This window comes from Juglans microcarpa x Juglans regia, chromosome 5S (genome assembly GCF_004785595.1).
Source record: "Juglans microcarpa x Juglans regia isolate MS1-56 chromosome 5S, Jm3101_v1.0, whole genome shotgun sequence".
In the NCBI taxonomy this organism is placed as follows: domain Eukaryota; kingdom Viridiplantae; phylum Streptophyta; class Magnoliopsida; order Fagales; family Juglandaceae; genus Juglans; species Juglans microcarpa x Juglans regia.
Window position 1 is genome coordinate 2,136,410 of NC_054603.1, and position 25,272 is coordinate 2,161,681.

The window sequence follows — 25,272 nt, forward strand, 5'->3', positions numbered from 1 at the left end:
AAAAAATTCATAGTATCATTAAAAAAAATACTTGGGAGCCCCAGCAAGAAGATTAATATTTTTCATATTTTTAATTAAATTATATGACGTAAATTGTATGGTGTAGATGCTTTTAAATATAATTATTGAATTATAATATATATTAGGTGCATGATTTGCAAAGCACTGAAGAACAACGAAAGGGCGCATTTGGTCTTGTCACGTTGTGTGTACATCATCATGACTCATTGACTCATGTACATGTGTATGGATAGAGAGAAGCTGTGATGATTGGATTGAAAAGGCCCTACCGACCTTTAAAAAAAAAATAAAAGGCCCTACCGACAAAATAAACAACTGAGATATCATCCTAAACACCAAGCCATATTTTTCAAAGACTCGGCCCAACCCAATCTAACCACATGCTGGCTCTACTTCGTCTTCGTACCTAAGATGAAATTGAATGAATTAAAATTAAAGTTAAAAATTAAATAAAATATTTTTAAAATATATATATTTTTAATATTATTTTTATTTTAAAATTTAAAAATTTTGAATTATTTATTTTATTTTATATTATGAGAATTTGATAAAGGTTTAATAATTAAATAAGATGAGTTGAGAGGAATTGTGAACAAAAAATAAGGCCTAAAGCATTGTTGCAAATAAAAAAGTATAATAAGGATTCTATTAGAGAGTGAGATGAGATAATAATTTTATGAATAGTAATAAGATAGTTTGTGAATAGTAATGAGATCATTTGAATTGAGTATTTTTTAGATTTTGGGAAATGAGAGAAAAAAATTGAATAAAAAATATTATAAAGTTAAAATATTGTTAGAATATAGTTTTATAGTATTATTTTTATTTGAAAATTTAAAAAATATTAAATTATTTTTTATTTTTTGTTTGAAAGTTTGAAAAAGTTGTAATGGTTAATTTGAAAAAGTTATAACGATTAATTTGAAAATATTTGTATTTTAATTATATTTGAGAATGAGATGAAATGATAATTTTAGAATGAGATCTATTTCCAAATAAATCCTAACTCTCTTTCAAAAGTAACGCTAGATATAATAATGTGTAAGTTTCACACCTTTTTTTTAATAAATAAATCTAAGATTTATATGAATTTTTTTTTTAATGGTGCACTCAACTTTTTTGTTAGGAAAATTCAGAAACTTACATATTCTAAAATCGTATATAGCATCAATTCTCTTTCAAATGCTAAAAAATACATTTAGTAGACAGATGAGTTTTAAAATTAAAATTCAGGCAACATAATTTGATTTGTAGGAAAATGAATAAGGTCCAATTAATGTTACTATTCCTTTTTTTTAGAGGCCCAATTGATGTAAAAATTGGCATGAAAATCTTTGAATTTTTATGTAGGGTAATGATGTTCTTAGGTTGTATTTGGATGTTGAGTTGAGACGGTAGAGTGAATATTGTGAGGCACACCTGAGATGTATTTAAATTTATTTGAATGTTAAGATATGTTTATATATGTTTATGAGAAGTTGAAAAAGTTTGTGGATCTCGCGTGTAAAAATGTATTAAAATGAAAAAAATTGTGTCTCAAGTGTAAATAAGTATTGAGTTGAGTGATGTTTAGTGATTTGAGAGTTGTGTGTTTAGATGTGGGTTATGCGTAAATTTGAACTCAACTCAGATAAACTCAACTGCTTCTATGTTCCTTACTTTATTTACTACTACTTTACTGTTCGGTTTTATTTTTCTTTCTCATCTTTAAATCTAGATTGAAAATCTTATAGAGTACTACTACAGGTCCGAATTCGGGATCCAAAAAATGTTCCGAACAGTGTAATTTTTTTCTTTTTTATTTCTTTTTTTATGTATTTTTTTAATCATCATAAACATTTAAAAAAATAAAAAATTCACAACATCATTAAAAAATATTTTCTTAATCATTCGGTAAAAAAAAAAAAAAAATTCCATTAGGGACATTTTTTGGATCCCGAACAGCATTTCTCAATCTTATAACATGACATTCTTGCATAATTTAGAAAAAAAAAATAAATTCAATCAATCAACATAATTCTGTAATTTTATAAAAATTGATTTTTTTTTTGTTTCCTGAATCAATTTTTATATTTATTTTTATTTAAATTATATGATTACGTTAATATATTAATTTTTTTTAAAAAAAAATTATACAAGAATGTTGTATTTTAAAATTTTTAATCTAAGTTCGAAAAAAATAATTGAATAATAAAGAATGGTAAGGATATTTTTAACATATCACACCAGGAAAGACTTTTTTACGAGAGAGGTAAAAAGTCGCCAAATTCAGAGACCTACCTCACCTGGTGATCTTTTCAGGTTCCGAGTTTCAACGCCAGCGGATGTGCTCCAACACGCAGAGTACCCTTACCAGACCAGACCCCATTTCAAAAAGTTGGCTTCTCGTTTCCGCGCCCATACTTCCGTCCGCACATACTCGCAAAAAATTCACAATCCCTTTCTCTTTCTCTGTGGGTGCGAGTGTGTGAAGGGCAATGGAAGAGGAAGACCACCAAAAGGTCTCAGATCTGATCAAAGAGCTGGTCCTACGCTTGCTCTCCCGAAACCCCACCTCCGATTCGCACGCCCTTGACCCTGATTCTCCCGATTTTCGCAACTCTCTTCGTTACGCAGTTCGCTTACTTTCCAGCCGAATGACCCCCTCCATTGCCCCCGACGCCGCCGCCATCGCTGAGTCCATCAAGCGCCGTCTCGCCACCCAAGGTAAGTCCTCCGAAGCCCTCACTTTCGCCGAGCTTTACACCAAGTTCGCCTCCAAAACCGGCCTAGGTAGTGTCAATAACAAATGGGCTGTCCTTTATTTGCTCAAAAACATAGCCGACGACCGGAAAGCCGCGAAGACCCAGTTAGATTCCTCGGTTTTGTTGCCCCATTTGGCGTTAAACAACGCCGAATCGGGTAATCGTTATAGGGTTTCACGTACTCTAGGAAGCAAAGAAAAGGATTGGAGAAATGGGGTTTTGTTAGTCTCAAAAGACCCGGAAAATCGACGTGAAATTGCATTTAGGGAGTTCGTGAACTTGGTTAAGGAGGAGAATGAGGTGTGTGAAGAGGTTTTGGTGAGAGATGTGTTGTATGCTTGTCAAGGAATTGACGGGAGGTATGTCAAATTTGATAAAAATGCTGATGGGTTTGTTTTACCGGATTTAGTAAAGGTTCCAAGAGCCACCCGGGTAGTCGTCCGGAAGCTTTGCGAATTGGGTTGGTTGTTTCGGAAGGTTAAAGGGTATATTTCAGAGAGTATGGATCGGTTTCCTGCCGAGGATGTGGGAATCGTTGGGCAGGCCTTTTGTGCTGCACTGCAAGATGAGCTTTCAGAGTACTACAAGTTATTGGCAGTGCTCGAAGCACAGTCGATGAATCCTATTCCGCTGGTTTCTGAGAAGGCGTGCTCTGAAAATTATCTTTCATTGAGGAGACTGTCGGTATGGTTTGCAGAGCCAACGGTGAAAATGAGGTTAATGGCTGTTTTGGTTGATAAGTGTAGGGTTTTGAGGGGTGGGGCAATGGCTGGGGCTATTCATTTGCATGCCCAGCACGGTGATCCACTGGTGCATGAGTTCATGAGGTGCTTGCTCCAGCGAGTTTGTTCTCCGCTTTTTGAGATGGTAAGGAGTTGGGTTTTGGAAGGGGAGTTGGAAGATATATTTGCGGAATTTTTTATTCTGGGTCAGCCTGTGAAAGCCGAGTCTCTTTGGAGAGATGGTTACAGGCTCCATGCTGGGATGCTTCCTTCATTTATCTCACAATCTCTTGCACAGCGCATTTTAAGGACTGGCAAGTCGATAAATTTTCTTCGGGTTTGTTGTGAGGATCGTGGTTGGGCGGATGCTGCAACAGAAGCTGCCACAGCTGCTGGGACTACAACAAGAAGAGGGGGCCTGGGTTATGGTGAAACCGATGCCCTCGAGTCTTTGGTTGATGAAGCAGCAAAGAGGATCGATAAGCATTTGTTGGACGTTATGTACAAGGAGTATAAGTTCAAAGAACATTGTCTTGCAATTAAGCGGTATTTACTGCTTGGACAAGGTGATTTTGTTCAGTACCTAATGGATATTGTTGGGCCAGAGCTTTCAGAGCCCGCTAACACCATTAGCACTTTTAAACTAGCGGGCTTGCTGGAAACTGCAATTCGATCTTCTAATGCTCAATATGATGATTCTGACATACTGGATAGGTTGAGGGTTAAGATGATGCCACATGAAACTGGAGATAGAGGCTGGGATGTTTTCTCATTGGAATATGATGCAAGAGTGCCCTTGGATACAGTGTTTACAGAATCTGTTATGGCAAGGTATTTAAGAATTTTTAATTTCCTGTGGAAGTTTAGGCGGGTGGAGCATGCGCTTATTGGTGCCTGGAAGACGATGAAACCAAACTGTATTACTTCTCATTCCTTCACTAAGCTGCAGTGTGCTGTCAAGTTCCAGTTGCTTTCGACACTGCGGCGATGCCAGGTTCTTTGGGATGACATGAACCATTTTGTAACAAACTTGCAATATTATATCATGTTTGAAGTCTTGGAGGTGTCATGGTCAAATTTTTCGAGTGAACTGGAGGTAGCAAAGGATCTTGATGATCTACTGGCTGCACACGAGAAGTATCTCCATTCAATTGTAGAGAAATCCCTCCTTGGCGAACGTTCCCAAACCCTTTGCAAGTCACTCTTTTTGCTCTTTGATCTTATATTGCGGTTCCGAAGTCATATCGATCGATTATATGAAGGCATATGCGAGCTAGAAGCAAGGTATTCATCTTTCTGTATTATTATTGTTATATTTCTGTACAAATTTTTTTTAATATCGTAAGAACTGCATTTGGTCAAGCTAGTATATACTAATATACATGTTTGCTGCAGAATGGAATCCTCTTTACCCTCTCGAGACAAGAGCAAATCACGGAGGCCAGTAAGTGATAAAGCTTCAGAACCTGGGTCCTGGATAAGTGATGGCAGGAAGGCCCTCACACAACGTGCCGGTGAATTTTTTCGAAACACGGGACAAGAATTGGATGAAATAGCAAAGGAATATTCATCGCTGCTTGAGGACTTCCTTTCTCAGTTGCCTGTGCAGCAGCATGTTGATCTAAAGTTCCTACTGTTCCGGCTTGACTTCACTGAATTTTATAGCCGGTCTGGTCCTAGTTTATAGAAAATAAGTTGACGCGTTAGAGTTTGAGGAAAGTTTCCACGATCAAAGCATAAAGAAAATGCTTCGCTAATTGCTCCTGCCCAAGTGACTGAAACAATCATATTGATCGGGGCTGGCTGACTTCAGGACAATATAACAGTTCATGTTTAATTGCTCTAATTCGGTATGTGAACTTTTAGCTCCTTTATGTTTTTGTTGTCTGTGTGCACAGTTTAAAATATTTGTCGGAGATCTGACATAGGCATGTCTTAATTTTCAGATGTTGGTTGCTCTTTTCTGATGGCTTATGTGGAAGTTTGATTGACTTGAAGGTATATAGATTAGGGGGTGAATTGTGGTAGTGTTTATCTGATATATGATTGATTTTCTTTGGGAAGATTTCTTGCGACTTTCACAAGCTGTGCATCCAGAGCTTGGATACTGTACCATAAGTTTTATATTGTCTGAATGATAACCAATGTGTGTTTACCTATCTTTTGCATCATCCTTCACTTGGATTCATTACTTTCTCCTCGTTCGTCTAGAATGCTCTGTTGTGGCATAGAAATAAACCATTGCTTTTTGAACCAACGAACGTCTATAGAGTCGTTTATGCACTTAGGAGGGTAAGTTTGGATAGTGAGTTGAGATGTGATGAAATGAAATTTGAAATTTGAATAAAATATTATTTTTATTTTGATATTTGAAAAAGTTTAATTGTTAATTGTATTTTGTTTAGGAATTTGAAAAAATTGTAATGATTAGATAAGATGAGATGGGTTGAGATAATTTTTTAATCCAAACAACGCCTTAAGAGGAGATTTTCCATAAATTTATGCTCGGACACTATTCTTTTTATGAAGATAAAAATAATTATTTCTATTAAATGCAGCATAAGTAGACTTGAATATGAGAGAACCACAACCTTCTAACAATTACTGATTCGAGAATCAACTGATGGTGTTTATAAACTTCTTCTTCGCTTCTTTTTTTTTTTTTTAATATATATATATATATATATATTTATATACATGGGGAGGGGGGATTCGATCATGGATTTTCTTAATAAGAAACTAAGGTGTTGTCAATTGATTCAAAAGATCTTGACTATTAAATAAGAGCATCTCCAACATACTCTCCCGAAACCTAACTCCAAAATCTCACTTCAACATGTTGTCTACTAGTTCTTTTGACTAACATAAAGTTACAATTAAAGGGATGTGTAGAAATATTTTTCATTTCATCTCAATCGGCTCTCATCTTATTTTCTTTTCAAAAATTATTAAAACACACTTTTAAATTAATTATTACAACTTTTTAAACTTTTTAAATAAAAAAAAAATTCAACTTTTTTAAATTACAAATAAAAATAATATTAAAAAATTTATTTTAACAATATTATAACTTTATAATATTTTTATTACATTTTTTTCTCTCATTTCTTAAAATTCAATAAATAATTATTTCTAACTATCTCACTGCTATTCACAAATCATCTTTATGATACCTCATATGATATGGATAAGGATTGGTGGTATATAAGATCTCACATTGCTTGAGAAAGAAAAATTCGTGTTCTTTATAAGGTTCCAGTAGGATTTCAATTATATCATTGACTAGTTCTTTTGAAGTATAGACCATGTGATTTAAACCTTCTATTAGAGCGTTACAATCTTATTACTATTTACAAAATCTTCATCCCATTTCATTTGTTAAGCATGCCGTCACGACAATATTTTTCATTTTTAATAATTTTAATGGTCCCAAAATAAGTGCTATGTTTACATATAGCATAACTAAAAAATTAATTGATATTTCTTATGAAATAATAATTTCCTACCACTATTTATCTAAACATGGTTAAATTTTCTAGACTCACTCCAGAACCCACCTCTTTCTGGTTCAAGTTCTAATCTTGATTTTCTTCTTCCACTCTCCCTCACTTTAACCATCTCTCTCTCTCTCTCTCTCTCTCTCTCTCTCTCTGTCTTTCCCCCCCCCCCCCCCTTTTCTCTCTCTCAGATTACTGTACGCATAATCAGGCTATTGCACACATACTAACCCCTCTCGGAGCTCCCTTTATATTTCAATTTGGGTTCTCTAACATTGAGCAATGGCAAAGTACGGAGAGGGTGACAAGCGGTGGATTGTGGAGGACAGAGCTGACGGTGCCAACGTCCACAACTGGCACTGGGCCGAGACTGACTGCCTCGATTGGTCCCGAAACCTCTTGTCCAACCTCCTTTCCGGTCTCACCGTAACCGACGGCGAAGGCGATCTCTTCATCAAGATCAAGAAGGTTGACAAGGTTGACGGCGAGGCCTACCTCAACGTTCGCAAGGGAAAGATCATACCCGGCTATGAGATCAGCGTCACGCTCTCCTGGGAAGGTGAGGCCAAAGACTCCGACGGCAATTCCCTGCTAAAAGCCGAAGGTCTCGTCGAAATCCCCTACATTTCCGACGAGAACGCCGACGAGGACCCCGAATTGAAGGTCTCCATCAAGGACGAGGGCCCTCTTGGGAGGAGACTCAAGGAGGCCATGCTCGCGAAAGGGAAGCCCTTGATTTTCGATAAGGTCAGGGTCTACGTGCAGACCATGGCTAAAGGTGGGCCTGCCAAGGACGAATTGGAGGTCAAGAAGATCGTGCCGAAGGCTCAGTCGACGGCGGCTGCAACGAAGCCAAAGGAGCTGGTTGTGGAAAAGAAGGCGGCGGCTAAGAAGGAGGCGAAGAAGGGGTTCAAGACGATAACTTTGAGCGAGAAGTTTAGCTGTCGGGCGAGGGATATGTATGAGATACTGATGGACGAGAATAGATGGAAGGGTTTTACGCTGAGTAATGCAAGGATTAGCAAAGAGGTGGGTGGGGAGTTTAGCATCTTTGATGGGTCAGTAACTGGGACCAATTTGGAGTTGCAGGATGGGAAATTGATTGTGCTGAAGTGGAGGTTCGCGAATTGGGACGATGGCATTCATTCGACGGTGAGTTCTTTTGGTTTGATTAGATTGTAATTGATGGGATTGGTGTAGTGACTGATTCTTGGATGAATCTTGCAGGTGAAACTTGCTTTGGACGAGCCAGAACCCGGGGTTACCGTAGTCAAGCTGGCGCATACTGATATTCCTGAGGAAGACAGGTGGGTCTTTGTTGATGGGTTGGCTTGATTTTTCTTTTTTCCGAAGTTCCTAAGAAATGTAGGAAGTTTATTGTTTTCTCGGCTGGTGGGGTGAAGTTCTCTGTTTGGGTTGTTTTTGGTTGCAGATATGGGAATGCGACTGTGGTGGAGAATACTGAGAGGGGATGGCGGGATCTTATTTTCAACAGGATACGGGCAGTTTTTGGTTTTGGTATATGAGATTTTTGGGATGTGACCACTTATGTGTAAAAGTTCTAATCAATCTTTTTTCTTTTTTGTAATGGAAGGCTACTGTGTTTGGATTATGTTCACACTCCAATGTCATGGAATATCTTGATAGCGTGGATTTTGTCTAGACTGTCTTTCAAACTAAACTACCACAACTTTAGTGTTTTCTGTATTGGTAATTCTTCCATCAGTTTAGCAATTTGGTTTCAATGATAGAGATGTTTCTTGTTAAGATTATGCTCCTGCCTACTTTAGATGTCCTTCATCTTGTTTTATCCTGTACTGCATTTGAAGACATCGGAACGCATTACTGCCAAAACTGTCTTCCATTTTTGGCTAGAGAACCGTGGTATTTGTGCATATTACTGCTTTCTGTTGTATATGAACTTCTTTTTTTGTTGTTAGCCATTGCTGAATGTGATTGAGCAATTTTAGTATTTAGTAGCAATCTTCTAATGAGTTCTAGTTCCTGGTTTGAAGTCAGGTTCTGTTACGAGGAAATGCTGGTATTTAGAAATCATAGTGATGCGTGCTATTCTATTTTGAGACGAACTTTTAATGAAAACTTGAACTATTAGTATTGCTAGCTAAAACAGAAAGATCTCGAGTAGGTAGCTCAAAATGCTGAGGTTGATTTGATCAAAATTATAGTAGCTTGTGGAATATTTCAGATGTCTTTTTTTTTTTTTTTTTTGCACCGGGTGTCCAGAAATAGCGTCCCGATTAATCCATGGGGTATACAGGCCTTCGGCAAGGAGTTTTTCGCAAGTATACTTCGGATAATTCAAAGAGAAAATCCTCCAGTCCGATGACCCTTAGAGATTATTTTCACCTAATGGAATTTGAACCTTAGACCTAGGGGAGCATACCCTCAAGCCCAAAGCCTTTACCACTTGAGCCAACTACTGGGGGTTTATTGCAGATGTATTATGTAACACTGTCTTAAATCTGATTTGAGTTGTACATTGTTAATTCTGGTCCACGACTTTGAGGTGGTGGCCTGACTTCTTAAAGGCTATTACTGCGCGCGCCTTCATGGTTGTAGTTGAAAGCTGGGGCTCCTGCATGGATAATCCTAAAGAGAGAATGAAAAGGCTTTCACCCAGCGGAAAAGAGCTTGAAAACATTCGAATCTTAGATTGGATAGGTAGGTAGTTCGTATATGGTCAAGGTGGTCTGAATCCACAAGTCTTGGGTTACCTATTTTTCGCGATAGCTAGAAGCGTAGCCTGAGAAAAATAAATTGTAAAAACAAAAGGTAAACGTCGCCTGAGAGATTCGAACTCTCGCGGGGAAACCCCATGTACTTAGCAGGCACACGCCTTAACCACTCGGCCAAAGCGACGATATGGCGCTTAGGCCATTCTAATTTTATTTGTTTGTGTTTTAATAATAGACGCTATTTGATGACCATAATTAAAACCTGTCCAGTTGGCCTTCAAAACTATTTGCCACAGTTCATGAAGTTGTTGGGCCGCGCCAGCTTGAAAATTTGTTTCACAAACTCCTTCCTTATAGTTTTGGGTCTCAAGCAGCCCAAAAGTTGAAGCCCAGCTAGAATCATATCTATTTTTTCTTTTAAGTTCTTTACTACTATTTTCATCTCATCCCATCTCATTTAATCATTATAATTTTTTTAAATTTTTACACAAAATAAAATAAATAATTTAATTTTTTTCAAATTTCAAAATAAAAATAATATTAAAAAAACAGTATTCTAATAATATTTTATTTAATTTTTAATTTTAACTCATTTCATTTATAAAAACAAACAAGGTATTATATTTACAAAGACAATAAATTACAGTTACTTCAAGAGAGATGGCCAGGCCATCGTTGTTTCTTTAGTCCTGTAAAGCTATATCTTACGAGAAGTAGTTTATTCAAGTGTCCTCCCCCTTGTCTCTCGGCTTTTCTACGGCTCTGGTCATCTTTTGGGGCTTTATAACAAAGGGTGATGGAGCGGATGGTTCTTCAGTTACACTCCCTTTTTTTGAGATGAGGGCCAAGGGAACACCTTTTCCAATGGATTTGCATATATAATCCTCGAGAATAATTCAAGAAAATATTACAATATATAAAAAGCAACTTTATTTTACGACATTAATAGAAACGTAAAGTAGTAGACCCTGGTGGCCGGTGATAATTCCCTTTTTTTAATTGGAAGACACTTGTTCTTTGTAATTTTTAACATCTGACATGATAACTAGGACAAAAGTAGTACTACGTCTTGAAAGCAAAAATAAATAAAAAATAATGCCCAACAAAGTTCCTTGCTGGGTTGCAATATTGCTTAATTGGTTCTCCTAATTTCTATTATATGGATTTTTATTTTTTATTTTTTATTTTGTCATTACAACCCAGATCCTCCTGGGCATGACGGAATTGCTATTTTAATGAATATATATATATATATATATATATATATATATATATATAACTCCGAATAATTATTTATTTTAAACGTGCATACATATCCCACAAACATGAGTTGGCCGGCAACGGACAACATGAGACTTCGAATGCGGAGGTTTTTAATCTAAAACTTGGGATTATCTTGAAGTCAGGGCTCTTTTCCTTCTCATATCACTCTGATTTATTATTTTAATTGTCGATATGAAATAGTAAATGAGAAATCCACCACCTTATTATTTAAGCCAGAAGAGAGAGAGAGAGAGAGAGAGAGGGTGTCAAATGGTGGAGTTTGTCCTTTACAATAATGGAACCTCAAAAGCTTGATTTTAGTTGTAAAGGTGTCCCGACCGTCGGTGGAGAAAAACTAAAGAGAAGAAGAAAAAGAAAGTGGGGGGCGGATGAGTGGTGTACTTATTGGACTCCAAAATGATCAGTATGTAGAAGAACACCTCTGTTCAAAGATAAGAGTGGAAACAAACAAATGGTTTACCTTTTGCAAGTTTCAACATGACTAGTCTCATTTTCTTTTCTCTCTACTTCACGTATTATTATTTATTTTGATGACATATGACAATATGATCACGCATTGAGATGAGATGAAGGGATGACAACTTTCAATTTCGTTGAATATTGTTTATTGTTATCATTTTCCCACCAAACTTAATAAATATGAAATTTACTTGCTACCAATCTTCTTAATACTATCTATGTATGCTCTTTAAATCAAATTAATACATGCTTTTGTTTTTCATCTTTAGCTATAATTATTGATATAAAATAATAAATATCTAAACATATATATTTAATATTTTGATATGAGAAGTATTACAAACACAAAATGATCACACAAGTAAACTCATAACATAACACATCAAATCATGTTATTTTATGAATTTGTTTTTGTATAATCATTTTGTAGTTAGTTATAAGCTGAATGATCCAAGAAAAAAAGGACTGGAGGGTTCGTTTGGAGTTCAAAATGTTCGTGTGTGTGTGTGTGTAGGACCAGGTTGTTTTGGTCTGGAAAACGTGAACCCACGATCTCGATGGAAAGAACTAGAGATTACAACATTAAACAAGACAGACTTAGCAGATGCAACACGTGTAACGATGAAAGTTGTGTTTACATGTTCTATTCTAACCCATATCAAATATTATGGTTTGTTCCTCATTTCATTGCTATTTTTATCCCTTTTTTTTTCTCCCAGATAGACTTTTGATGGAGTTGACAATTGACATTAATAGTAGTACTCTTGACGGATATTGATCGGTGTTTTTTATGTCCTAATTTTGAAATTGAAGTCAAATCACAAGAAGCTTATCATTAATATCGCTTGAAGTTTTGATCGATTTTCTATCTTGTGTGTGAAATCCAAGCTTCCTTGTTGCGTGGAATGATAAAAAATACTTATATATTTTTAATTATATTATTAATGCGATATATGTATTTTAAATCCTTATTAATATGAGGTTGGATATAAATATGTTTGAGATGTGTTTTATATTGAAGCTTGTGAAAGATATTTGAAAGATTGCATGAATAATAATGAGGTAGTTTTGCGAAAACTTAAGCAACTGATTAAATTAAAAGTTATATATATATATATATATATATATATATATATAAATCGAAAAGAGATTTTGAAATTAAAATATATTTGGATTAACATAAATAGAAAAGTTTGAAATTTTGAAAAAACCAAGCATGATCATTAAAAAAGGCTACGTTTAGATGTTGAAATGAATTAAATTGTGAATAATAATATTTTATGGATCTTATTAAGATGAGTTTAATTTTATTAGTTTGAGATGAGTTTAACTTTTTAGATTAAAATATATAAAGTAAGTTAAGATGCGTTTAATTTTTTTTATAGAAAATTGAAAAAGTAGTGGGTCTTATAAATTATTAGTTTGAAATGAGTTAAATTTAGTTCAACAACCAAACACAACTATAAATATTGTCATTTAAGTTTTTAGTTTTTTATTTTTTTGCATAAAATCAAAGAATAGCTATAAAAAGAAAAATTAGTAGCCAATTTATAATGAGTAATATAAAATCATCGAATTGCATAGCTAAATCTTTGTTTAGTAAATTAGATCCGAAAATACAATCAACGAGGATGGCTCAATAATTATTGAATTACTTTTAAGTGGTTTGATATGATTTATTGAATTTTTTAGACGGATTTGGCTTAATTCTAGTTTGAACGAGTGTTTATGAGTTTTTATTATTTAGCTACTTATTTATTTAATTTTTGGGTGATCCGCTTCAAATATGTCCCCAAAAGTATCTTCTAAGTGCATTTTTTGTTTTTAAATATTAAAAAATAATATACTCAAATTCACTAATAATAACTTTTTAAAAATATTTTAAAAAAATAAAATAGACTAAAAACACTTTTAACGACAGTTTGAAAAAGGCAACCAAGCATTTCCCCTCATTTTTAACCCAAGTATAACGACTAAGGTCTATTACAGTCACCGTACTTATACTCTTTGCATGGTACGTCGTACCTTCACTTACTTAATATTTAAATAAATAATAATAATAATAATAATAAAAACCATTTGTGTCGAACAAACCGCCGACATAGAATCCGGCACTTATTTGACGGGTTGACGTGGCCGGGTAGGAATCCAGCAAGGTCCACGCGGAGTTCTACGGACATATTATGGGTTTCGTCTAGTCAATTTTTACAAATATTATGGTTTTATTTTATTAACAATCATATGAAGTATATATAAATTGAGGAGTAACTATACATACAACCTATAAAATACATAAACATCGCATAAACGTTACATAATTATTTTGAAAAAAAGTAAAATTTATTATTAAAAAATTAAATTTTTTTATGTGAATTATATATTTTATTTATTTTTTTCAAAATAATTATGTCACGATTACATAATTCACAATTACAAATATATTTTCTCTAAATTAAAATCCTGGATTAATGGTGGTATAGAAACATGTCTAATATAGTTTGGTAAGTATATTATAAATTTATATTAATATGGAGACATTGTCAAGTAAAATATAGTTGTAAAGGGTGGCGTTGGTTTACAGGGCCCACCACTTTCCGTCCATCCGAATTCTACTACCAGATTCATTAAGAAATGTTGTTTTTACATGAAAATAATTAAATTAAAAGAAAAAATACATATATTAAAGGGAATTTTTAATAATTAAATCGCTATTTGATTAAGAAAAATGGTTTATGTATTAAAATAAATTGAAGCCGTGTGAGTACAAAATGGTTGATTTTGTCCGACAGTATAAAAGAAAGTAAGAAACAGTCTTTGTGTATTGAGAACAGAATATAGACTTTGTCATGTAGACTAATCAAGAGGAAGAAGTACTTGTCTAGATGGTTTGGTAAGCAAATTAGGACTTTTGCTATTCAACAAAAATGACGATGAAATTACTATCCACATGGAGTATTATTCAAAGCCTGAAACCGTACGAAGCATTTGATATTTAAATGAAAAAACTCGTTCCAAATAAGATTCCTAGAAGAGTTACAAATTGAACTTTGGGGATCAATAATCTTGTAAAATCTTATTTATTTTGAGAATTGGGGCGTTCTCGTGTTATGCAAATGCTTATAACTATTGCCAAATAAATAGTTCGTTTGGATAGTAAGATGAGATAAAATAATTTTAGATAAATTAAATAAAATATTATTATAATATTATTTTTTAATATTTTTATTGTTTTAAAATTTGAAAAAGTTAAATTGTTTATTATATTTTATATAAAAATTTGAAAAAATTATAATGACAAGATGAGTCCAGATAGATTAAGAGTATGTTTATATCTAAACGGATTTTTTTTTTTTTTGCCATGTCACAAAATATAGAGAAACGGTAGTTCTATTCATATATTTTATAAAAATAAACGGTAAATAGTTTAAAGTGATACGTTTAATTTATTTAATAATAGAATATATCTTACAATTTAAGATTAATTTATAAATTATTTTTAACTATTTATTTGAAATATAACATATAAAGTTAGTTTAATCTTTAAAAAGAGAGAGGGAAGTGTCTGTCTGGCTGTGGTTCCAGATCTAACTCCACTAGTTGCTAACTTGCTGCGTCTGCGTATATTACCAATAAAAATCGACACGGTGTCAAAGACTATCGTGCTTGCCTGCCAACTTTGCTGAAAATTGAGACCTCGTTTAGATTGGCGCCGTAGGATTTTATCTCTGCGAGTTTGGATCGCACAAGCTAGGTGTTGCCACGTACAAACTTGTTGTACGACAGAAAACTGTAAACAGTGCTTGTGTTAGGTCCTACACCGCTACACGGACAGCCATTTAGGAAAGCGGTAAGAAGTAACTGGACTCGGTACGCAAATTGGGGCAGTAGGGCTATTATATTTACATAATTTGCCACTGCTTTCATGCACCTAAACTACTACACAAACTCTTAAAAAATTCATTATTATCATTTTATTTAAATAAAATAAAATATTAATATGTGTATTAAATAAAATAATAAAAATAATAAATCTGAATGTGATATGAGAATGTAAATAGTATTTTTCAATATATATTTCTTTTTTTAAAATAAAAATTATACTCATGATCTCTACATTATATACCATATATAATTTATTTTTTATTTTTATTAAATATGTAGTATATAGATGATGAATAAAAAAATTAATTAATTTAATAGGAGTAAAATTAAAAAAAATAAAAAATAAAAATAATATATGATATGTGAAATGATGGAGAGAAAACTCTCAAATATTAATTTTGAGAGTTTTTATTCTTAAAAGTTGCATTCCTTGCGAGGATAAGAGCACCTCCTGTAGTGGCACTCATGCAATTAATTGGAGAACAAGAGGTCAAATGTATAAAACATGTACAAGAACCCCTTATTGTCTTTCCGAGATGACATGGGTCGTCCGTCGTCGTCCACTCATAGTAAACTCAACCCCTCAACCCCCCCACTCTCTCTGCGTCTATGTCTCTGTCTCTCTCTGTCTGTCTCTCAGCAGTGCATTCATTCACTTTCGCCATAAGTCCATTTTCCTCTCTCTGGAACCGGGCACTGTTCTGTTTCTTTCCTCCTTACCTCTCTCCCCAGACTTGAGGTCTCAGGCAAAGTAGGCAAGAGCGTGAGAAACCCTCCTCGGATCCAACATGGCTGAGGCTTCGAAGCACATTCCCATCACCGGCGGGACCCTGATCTCAGACCTCAAGAGCCTCTTCCCCGTCCTCAAAACCAGAAGAACCGTTGTTTTAGCATATGGGTTCGTGTTTGCTTTTGTTGCTTTCACAGTTTTCTTAGCTTTCAGCCCCTCTCCCAACGCTGCTTCTCCTTGGTTCATCAACATCTTCAGTGGCAGTGATAGCAGTAGCAGTAATGCCTCGGCAAGTGACTCTTACAGATCTCGATTCTCTCCTTTTTTCTCGCACTTCTTGCCCAACAACTCATCCCCACAAGAAGTTCGTAACTTTGCTTCTCCTCCTTCTCAACAAACCAGCGCTTCTAGATCTAGTAATGACACATTCCAATCTCCTAATCTCGCTAAAGAACCATCCACTGTGAACAACCGTACTCAAAGTACAGAGATTTCTCACAAGGGTAAAGTCCCAGACACAAATCAGTCTGTAGTTGTTGCCCCAGAGGCTCCGGTGGCAGCCAATCGCAGTGCAAGTCTGCCGAAAAATTCGGCTCCTAACGTGAATAGAGAACCACCCTCTGTGGAAAATCAAACTTCTAGTTCTGAAAATTCTGATAAAGTGACAGTTGTAAAAGCAAATCAGAGTACAATTGCCGCCCCAAAAGCCCCGGTGGCTCCAAATCAGAGCGGGAGTCCGACAGGGAAATCGGGTTCCTCTGATACGAGCAATTCTGAGAAAGAAGGGAAACTTGTTGGAGGGAAAGATGAGATATCGAACCCCACGGCTTCGCAATCGAAGAAAGAGAGCAATGGAACTAATTCAGTTGTTACGCAAGGGAAGGATAGTTTGGTGGAATCTTTGATGAACTGTGATTTATTTGATGGGGAATGGGTGAGGGATGATTCGTATCCGCTTTACGAACCCGGGTCTTGCCCACTGATCGACGAGCAGTTCAATTGTATTTCTAATGGCAGGCCCGATAAAGATTACCAGAAAATGAAATGGAAACCTAAGGGATGCAGTCTCCCAAGGTATGTGCTGTAATTGTATATTTCAACGATGCTTTTGTTTTCCCATTAATTTTTATATTTTTTTTTATATTTATAGAAACTGAATCCAGAGATTGGCATGTTATAAATAGATAAAACTTCTTTTTAACTGTTAGATGGTTCTACTAAGCTTTGGATTAATGTATTTTACCATTAAGCTGATAATTTACTCTGGTATCTGAGGCTTGTTCTGCTTAGATCGGATTAGGTAATGGACTCCGGCATTTTCATTTTTTATGGTGTTTAATTTTTGGGCTTTGTTTCTTACCTTATACCTCTTTTGGAAGTGATCCATGAATTTAATTTCTGGGTTCGTTTCTTTGATGAAATTGATTTAGATGGGACTGTCATATGCAGATTGGACGGAAGTATTTTGTTGAATTTGTTGAGAGGCAAGCGGCTAGTTTTTGTGGGTGATTCTCTGAATAGGAATATGTGGGAGTCTCTGATTTGCATCTTGAGGAACTCAGTGAAAGATCAGACCAAGGTTTATGAAGCAAATGGTAGACACCATTTTCGTGGGGAAGCTTCGTACTCTTTCGTATTCAAAGTAGGTTAACGAACAAATCTAGTTATTTAATTTCGTTATCACAATTCCCATTTACCTTGTGAATCGTTTTCTTATTTTGTGAACTTCTGTCCCCTTTTTTCTGGATTGGAATGGATCGATGGGCAGGATTATAAGTGCTCCATAGAGTTCTTTGTATCTCCTTTCTTAGTTCAAGAAACAGAAACGCCCGACCAACATGGATCAAAGAAGGAAACGCTTCGTCTTGATTTAGTGGGGAGATCTTCTCATCAATATAAAGGGGCAGATTTCATCATCTTTAACACTGGACACTGGTGGACTCATGAAAAAACTTCCAAAGGGTACGCTCAAGATTACTTTGGTAATGATACAGTCTGCATTTTCTATTGGATGAACCTAATATTTAGAGTGGGAAATTGCAGGAAGGACTATTATCAAGAAGGAAGCCATGTCTATGGCGAGCTGAATGTTCTTGAGGCATTTAGAAAAGCTTTAACTACATGGGCCCGATGGGTTGATGCCAATATAAATCCATCGAAGTCTCTGGTCTTCTTCAGGGGTTATTCTGCCTCCCATTTCAGGTAATCCAATGGAAAAACATTGATACCATGTTTTCTGGACGAATTAGGTTTGGGTACTGATGCATTTTGGTTTGTTTTATGCAATACTTCACCATCATCTGTCATCATTTACACTTTGCAAAAATATTTGAAAGCATTTTCCCCCTCTTGAAAGTCTTGTTAGTTTAACAGCATTGTAACCTTCTTCTACATTAGCAATATGTTAATCAAGAAGCACTGAATATATAATGAGCCATTTGTTGTTTTCTGCTGTATATGTTTATAATTCAGCATCACTGCGACTTCAAAATGATAAGGAAGTGTCAAAAAGTTATAAATTTAGTGGCATTATTCTTGTACAGCGGTGGACAGTGGAATTCTGGCGGGCAATGCGACCAGGAGACTCAGCCCATCAAGAATGAGACGTATCTGCGGCCATATCCACCTAAGATGATGGTTTTGGAGAGAGTTCTCAGAGGCATGAAAACTCATGTCACCTACCTGAATATTACAAGAATGACAGATTTCCGGAAGGATGGCCATCCTTCAATATACCGGAAGCAGAGCCTGTCTGAGGAGGAAAGGAGATTGCCGCTAAGGTTCCAGGACTGCAGCCACTGGTGCCTGCCCGGCGTTCCTGATGCATGGAATGAGGTTCTCTTTGCTGAGCTCTTGATTAAACAGCACCAAAAGCAGCAACAGCAGAATTAGGTAAAACTGCACAAACATAGGGGGGGCTGCATCCACGTTTTAATTAATCGTTGAGGCGCAATCACGCGTATGTGAAATATAGTTTTTGACAAACACGCTACGTGAGATGAAATTGAGAAAGAGCATTTATATATTATGAAGGAGAAGAAGAGATGGAAAAAGAAATGAAAAGATTGGTGGAAGAGGTCAATCCGTCGTGTAATCAAATCTCTGTTCATATGACTGAAAAACAAAGGGTAGAGGTTTCCCACTTCCCGGTTTAAGGTTTCCCAGGATTCACTTCATATTCTTTTGGCTAAAGCCTCAAAGGTTCTCTGAGGATTGTAAATCGATCTCATATTATTTAAAAAAAAATAATAATAAATAAAGCAATTGTTGTAATTATTATTTTCCGTTCTCTTCACTATTATATATATTTTTGTAGGATCTTTGTATTTATGAGCTTTCCGTTTAAATATGTGATGGTCAAGCTTTAATACCTTGGCATGGAATCTAGCTTTTAAATATATATTGTCACGGACTGTGTAGTGATGCTTTTTCATGTCGTTTTCTTTGCGTAGTTGTTCCAATCAATATTATTTATATTTGGAAAAAGGGAATTCTAGCTTGAATAGGACGACTGTTTGCTCTTTTTTTATTATATAAAATCTGAACTCTTTTCCGACTGTGGTGTCACATGCCATGTTTGGCCGTTAATCAAGAAAGTCAGAAAATTATTGATTAAAATCGGATTTGTTTGTCGGTGATCCTCATTTTGTAGCTTTACCTAGATAAAACACCCACCATTGTGGACCGACTTTGCTTGACCTGGAATATATACAAACTTATCTCTCCAAAAGTGGGGGCGAATCACTTTTAATTATAATGGAGCAATGCATGATACGTAAGTTTTTTTTTTTTTTTTAAATAGAGTCAGAAGTTTTTGCACATTACGAATATCATTTTTCATTATTAACGTGGTCAGAGTAGGTTTTTTTTTTTATTATTATTTTGGGGAAAGAAAAAAATAAAAACAATAATGATTTTTACATTAGATGTCTTTGTTCCGGGTGAGTGGATCTTGAGAGTTCCAATCCTTGGCTCGTGAAAGAGCCCATCTCATGGAGATAAAATGCATGACCTGTGATTTTATGTGATTATGTAGATAAATTTTAGGTTTTAGGCTTTTCAAGTAAGTAATGTTATATATCATATTTTTATCTCATTTTTATTCGATTAAGTACGATGTGACACATTTATTATTATTAAATAATAAAAAATTATCAAATAAATGATCTTCTATTGGTGATAAATGTGTTACATTTTACACAGTGAGATGAAAGTAGGATGATAATATAGTGTATAGATTTTTCTTTTTTCAAATAGACTATATATCGTTAACAAAATTTAGTCCTAGTAATTCTGAGACTTATTTGATTTCGATGTTGACATAGGGGCTTTATTATTATTATTATTTTCATCATTGAGTCCAATATACAACACCATTTGGTTGGGGGAGGGAGAGTGGTAATGGAATTTAGGTGAGATACGCATAACGTATGATCCCCACTACTTTGACCTTCTGGCTGACGAACAAGATTATGTATTTGCTTTTTCTCGAAAGGAAAGGTGTCCCAAAAATAATGATGATATCAAGGTTTTTTTTTTTTTTTTTTTTTTTACCACTATGAAAGAGACATTTTGCTTGGTTCATATTCTCTTATCTCTCTATCAACACAGATTTTGAGGCCCAGCAGGGAAATCAAATGCATTAGTTTGTAAATAATAATAATAATAATAAATATTAACAGGAGAAACTGCTGACCAAATATTTATTTATTTATTTAATTTTGATAATGAAGTTATCAGATTTTAAAATGGGTATTTTGGATGGGTTTATAAGCTGGCAGGTAAATACTGCTGTAGATGTTCAAATATTAGGCCCTCATCATAATTATAGGGAAAAATCTCAAATACTGTGTTCATGATCAAGACCCAAGTTTGTTTGAATTTGGGTTTTAATATCATCTGTGGGCTCTCGACGGCCAATCTTCATCCACGCCAGTGCACGCAACAGCACAGTTTCCAATAAGGCCCCCTGTACTGAGTAGCAGCTCTTCGCCAGACCTCACAGAAATGGGTTTCTTAATTCAGCTCTACCATGATCTCTAACATATATAATTTTCTTCATCCCGGCCACTTTTATAAGAAGTCAATCAATGTTCCCTAAAAACGATTACCTTTCATTCAAAGCTTTTGTTTTTAATATGTGATGGGAAGTAAATATCGGTGTCCTCTTTTCATGAAACCTTTGATTGTTCACACTCAGATCAATCATCTTAGTTCTCTGAAATAGATGGATCTATTCGAAATGAATTGGTTTTCTTCTTTATAATATTATGTCATCATGACTTCCTACATTGACAAGGAAGTAAATCAGCACTCAGCAGATCCGTTCAAATGGAAGTGTTTTTTTTAACACAAACGAAGGCAAAATTGAGGTATTCGAAGTTATATAAAATGAGTCCTAAGACTAGTAGGGTGGTTTAAACTGATATGTAATCCCCTAGCTGCTAAATAACTTGAACATTAAGAGCTGAGTTCCAAGTTTCCGATGATGTTTTAAGCATCATCGGCCAGATCAAGCTCGAGTTGGTCTCCAAGATGACTGTGTAAGAGGAATATCCAAGAAAACTCATTAAAAATGCCGTTCCTCCCACATCTTCTAGGTTCATTTCACTCTGTTTGGATACGTGCACCATTATTAATACCTAGATCTCGTTTAAATACAGCAACATTCTAATCTCATCCGAGCCCTTAGCTGTCCCATACAAATATCGATTTCAGACAGGCATGCCCGCAAAGCAAATTTAACTTTTACTACCTAACCCTTCGGTGGCAGCTCCTCTTTGTTGTCTGTTGATAAGATTTGAAAGTGAAAGTTCTCCGCCTCTCCGTGTTTTCCTCGCTTTTCATGCATTACTGCACATTTTTCTTAATCGTTTTGAACTATTTCATGCCAAAATGTATTTGTTTTTAGAGCTCTCTCTCTCAAATGATTGGCCGGGCCATTCTAACAAATATTCGTACGGTAGTTCTCAACACATTCTATATTTACTGTAAATGAATCGTACCCAGTTAATTGTCAAGAGTATATTTTGCACTGCATTTGTTACAACTTAGAACTCAAAAAAAAGAATTATTCCTACTGCAGAAATTGGTGTAGTTGTAGATGCATATAGTTCTGTCAGATTACAGATAGCACCACCAATGAAACCAGATACTGTATATTAAAAAACGCGCTTTAAACAAGCTTGAGATGTGCCCATCGGCGTCTACCACTGCACATGCAATTAATGTTCATTTGGATCAGATTAAAAAAGAAGCCCATTATTATTTTCTCAACAAGAAGCTTGAGATCGTAGAATTTGGACATAGTACCCTCTTGCTAGCCTCCAAAAATATTCGAACAACAAACATGGCTACCTAAATTCGTATCTAGTTTCATTCAGTGTCCCAATATTATCTAGGGCCCCGCGTTGGAACACTGTCCTATTCCTTCCTTGTGCAGTGCCATAAATTAAAAAGCTCCAGATAAAAGATTTCTTTGGTAACAAAATCTTCTGTATTTTCACGTCAATCAACAAATATATCACCCCCTCTATCCCGTTCAAAAACTCCATTAACAAGGAAACCCCACTAGAGACAAATTGGTCGAGACGGGAAACAGGAAAATGCTAAAAGCCAAAAGTATATACAACTGGAAAACGGTGCAGAACACAAGACAATTAGTGACATCTCATGAAGCAGCTTGGTGAGGTTGGGCCTGGTGCATGTGAGCTTGTTGTAACTGGTATAACCTGCCCTTTGCAAGTGACAAGGCCGCTTTGTTTGTGGTGCTGTTGTTGTTGTTGCCAGCAGTAGCACCGGAAGAGCCTGTAGTAGAGGTGGTGGTGGTGGCCACGCGCTCACAAGATGGACACATGGTGAGAGTGGTGGCAGGAAGCTGCATGTAGAAAGGTTGAGAGGTTTTCAGAGCTCTTAATTCCTGCAGTTCCTTTTGTAACTTCCTATTCTCCTGTGTCAGTGTCTCGCAGCATCTCTTTAAATACTCACAATCTACCTCTGTCTGCTTTAGCTTCGTCCTGTAATTTTCATCATCATTTATCCCCAGAAAACGTAAGTTGAGAGTACAAATCCAGATAACTACGAATAAAAAACTCCGAAAAAACTAAATTATCGACAAAAATAAGTTAACACTACCAAACCCCAAAAATCGAACTTATTAACAAAATACAGTTAGCAATGTTAATATATATATATATATATACCTTGCTCTTCTGTTCTGAAACCACACTTCTACCTGCCGAGGACGAAGATTTAACTGTTTTGCCAGAGCAAGCTTTTGCTTCTACACGTCGCACGAGAAAGAAAGAAATAAATAAATAAAGGAACCAGCAATCAAATCTACACTGACATTCAATCCAAAATGAAATGTCCAAATGATACGCATGATAAAAAGAACTGGCTTTTGATGTTGCTCGCACTTACTGGGTTGAGAGTACTGTGTTCTTTGAAACTCTCCTCAAGAAAAGCAGATTGCTCTTTGGTGAGTCTGAGTTTCTTCCGAGTCGACCCGTTTTCGTCATCATCGCTGGCTCTTTCAGTCTCAACCTCCAAGTCTCTCTTCGTTCGTCCACCATTCCTAACACAGAAATCCATCTGAAACGATGAAACTGTACTGTTTGGAGAGGACAGGGCCGTCCCATCGTCAGCCTCTTCCGCCGCAATAGCAACCGCCGGGAAGCGGTTTACATCCAACCCTTTTCCCGTTCCATCCGACGGACCCGGTTCGGGCACCACTGCAACAAGCAAGAAACCGCTCAACAAACCAAAGGAAATAAGCCGGAATCGGAAAAAGTTTGCATAGAAAACAGTAATCAATAAAATATTAACCGGTTTCTTAGCAACCAAACATAGTGATAAAATAGCAAAACAAGCACACAATGGAAATTGGACATTACAGTTATCAGCAAGCCAAGGAAAACGAAGCTGTGTTGGCGGCTGGCTGCGTGGAACAGGCGAGAAAGGTAAAAGATCAAGCTGCACAGGTGGATCTGAAGAAAGTAATCTCCTTTCCCCCTCATCTCTAATCACTTCTCTCCGATCTTCACCCTGACGGGTCTCTCTTTTCTCGTCAGATCTTCCGCTGAAAGCACTTCCTAAGCCCATGCAGAACCCGACATCCTTGCTAGACATCTTCGGTGTTTTGTCAAGAAATGTAAACGGCTTCGGTGTATCACCCAGGCTCAAAGCTAACTCCATGGTGTGTATCACTATCGCCGAACCACAGAGGAAGGTTTCTTTTTTCAACACACTTACGGTTTTGTGTTTGTTGGGGAGGAGCTGGGTCTTAAAAAGAGAAGCTATCTGAAACCTTTTTTTTTTTCTTTTTTTTTCTTTTTTAATTTTAATGTAAAGACACAAAACAGAAACCCTAGACAAAGCCTTTTTATATCTTTTTGCCTTGTGCGAGTAAAGATTTGACCGACATATTCAGGTTGACAAAGGCACGTGATTCCATTTAATTATACAACGGTTTCACACCCTAGCGAGGAATAAATATTTGGTCTAATAATCAATCTTCGTAGCCCATCGCCTCCTTCGTTAAAAATATTCAAGAGAGAAGAAAAATTGAATGTTGTTGACTTTTTTTGGGTGGGTGAAATGAAGAAAAAAAGAAGACAGAATTTGCCTGAGAAATCTTTTTAATCACGAACATAGGAAGACTAGAATGTTTTTTTTTTTTTTTTTAATAAAAGATGTTCTTTAATCGGCACTCGGCATTACGGTCTGCATGAAGTGTACCTAATTATAAACTGAACCCACCGGTAATATTTTCCTGCAGTTTTGTCTCCCAAATTTTTCAACGATTTGAACAGAAAATCATAGTCCAATCTACGTTGCCTTGCTTGAAAATCATCGAAGAGATTTTGCAGATGGGTGGAAAAGACTTGTTAGTAATTAATGTGATCATCATTACTCCTGAGTATCGCTAAATTATTGTGTTCATACCAAACAAGGGCCACGTCATAGCAATGAGGAAATGAGAATTAGTAATCCTTATCCAGCGGCTGGCACCATTTCTAAATTCTCCCTGTTGTTTCATTGACTAAATCGATTATATATATATATATATTATCATGATCATGAAAATGATAACTTGAGAGGAAATTATTAATGATTTCTCACCAAACTCGCAAATTAAATTACGGAAGAGATCATGGCCGAATGGCCATGCACTGTTGGTTTTGTTTGTTTGTTTCCAGATTATACAGCCCAAAGCTTTTGCAGTTTCCGAGTTGA

At 35.7% G+C, this 25,272-nt stretch overlaps 4 protein-coding genes and 1 non-coding gene across 5 annotated transcripts; 3 read left to right on the top strand and 2 right to left on the bottom strand.

Annotated features, from left to right (window-relative positions):
* The first annotated feature begins 2,291 nt into the window (after positions 1–2,291).
* On the top strand, positions 2,292–5,646 carry LOC121267828 (gamma-tubulin complex component 3). The gene is made up of 3 exons (XM_041171912.1): positions 2,292–4,771; positions 4,883–5,337; positions 5,434–5,646. Exons 1-2 carry the CDS (start codon positions 2,499–2,501, stop codon positions 5,172–5,174), a joined length of 2,565 nt encoding a protein of 854 aa, XP_041027846.1. The 5' UTR covers positions 2,292–2,498; the 3' UTR covers positions 5,175–5,337; positions 5,434–5,646.
* A 1,476-nt stretch (positions 5,647–7,122) lies between these two features.
* On the top strand, positions 7,123–8,756 carry LOC121267942 (activator of 90 kDa heat shock protein ATPase homolog 1). Its single transcript, XM_041172040.1, has 3 exons — positions 7,123–8,136; positions 8,212–8,291; positions 8,417–8,756. The coding sequence occupies exons 1-3, from the start codon at positions 7,267–7,269 to the stop codon at positions 8,508–8,510; spliced, it is 1,044 nt and encodes a 347-aa protein (XP_041027974.1). The 5' UTR covers positions 7,123–7,266; the 3' UTR covers positions 8,511–8,756.
* A 1,026-nt stretch (positions 8,757–9,782) lies between these two features.
* TRNAS-GCU lies at positions 9,783–9,864 on the bottom strand. Its single transcript has one exon. It is a non-coding gene; the product is annotated as a tRNA-Ser (tRNA).
* Positions 9,865–15,914: 6,050 nt separating this feature from the next.
* Positions 15,915–19,308, top strand: LOC121267838 (protein trichome birefringence-like). The gene is made up of 5 exons (XM_041171926.1): positions 15,915–17,109; positions 17,485–17,677; positions 17,804–17,997; positions 18,079–18,237; positions 18,579–19,308. The coding sequence occupies exons 1-5, from the start codon at positions 16,094–16,096 to the stop codon at positions 18,925–18,927; spliced, it is 1,911 nt and encodes a 636-aa protein (XP_041027860.1). The 5' UTR covers positions 15,915–16,093; the 3' UTR covers positions 18,928–19,308.
* Positions 19,309–22,512: 3,204 nt separating this feature from the next.
* LOC121268500 (homeobox-leucine zipper protein HOX11-like) lies at positions 22,513–24,304 on the bottom strand. The gene is made up of 4 exons (XM_041172810.1): positions 23,931–24,304; positions 23,458–23,768; positions 23,238–23,317; positions 22,513–23,051 (listed from the first exon to the last, which is right to left on the bottom strand). Exons 1-4 carry the CDS (start codon positions 24,229–24,231, stop codon positions 22,706–22,708), a joined length of 1,038 nt encoding a protein of 345 aa, XP_041028744.1. The 5' UTR covers positions 24,232–24,304; the 3' UTR covers positions 22,513–22,705.
* Between the last annotated feature and the right edge of the window lie 968 nt (positions 24,305–25,272).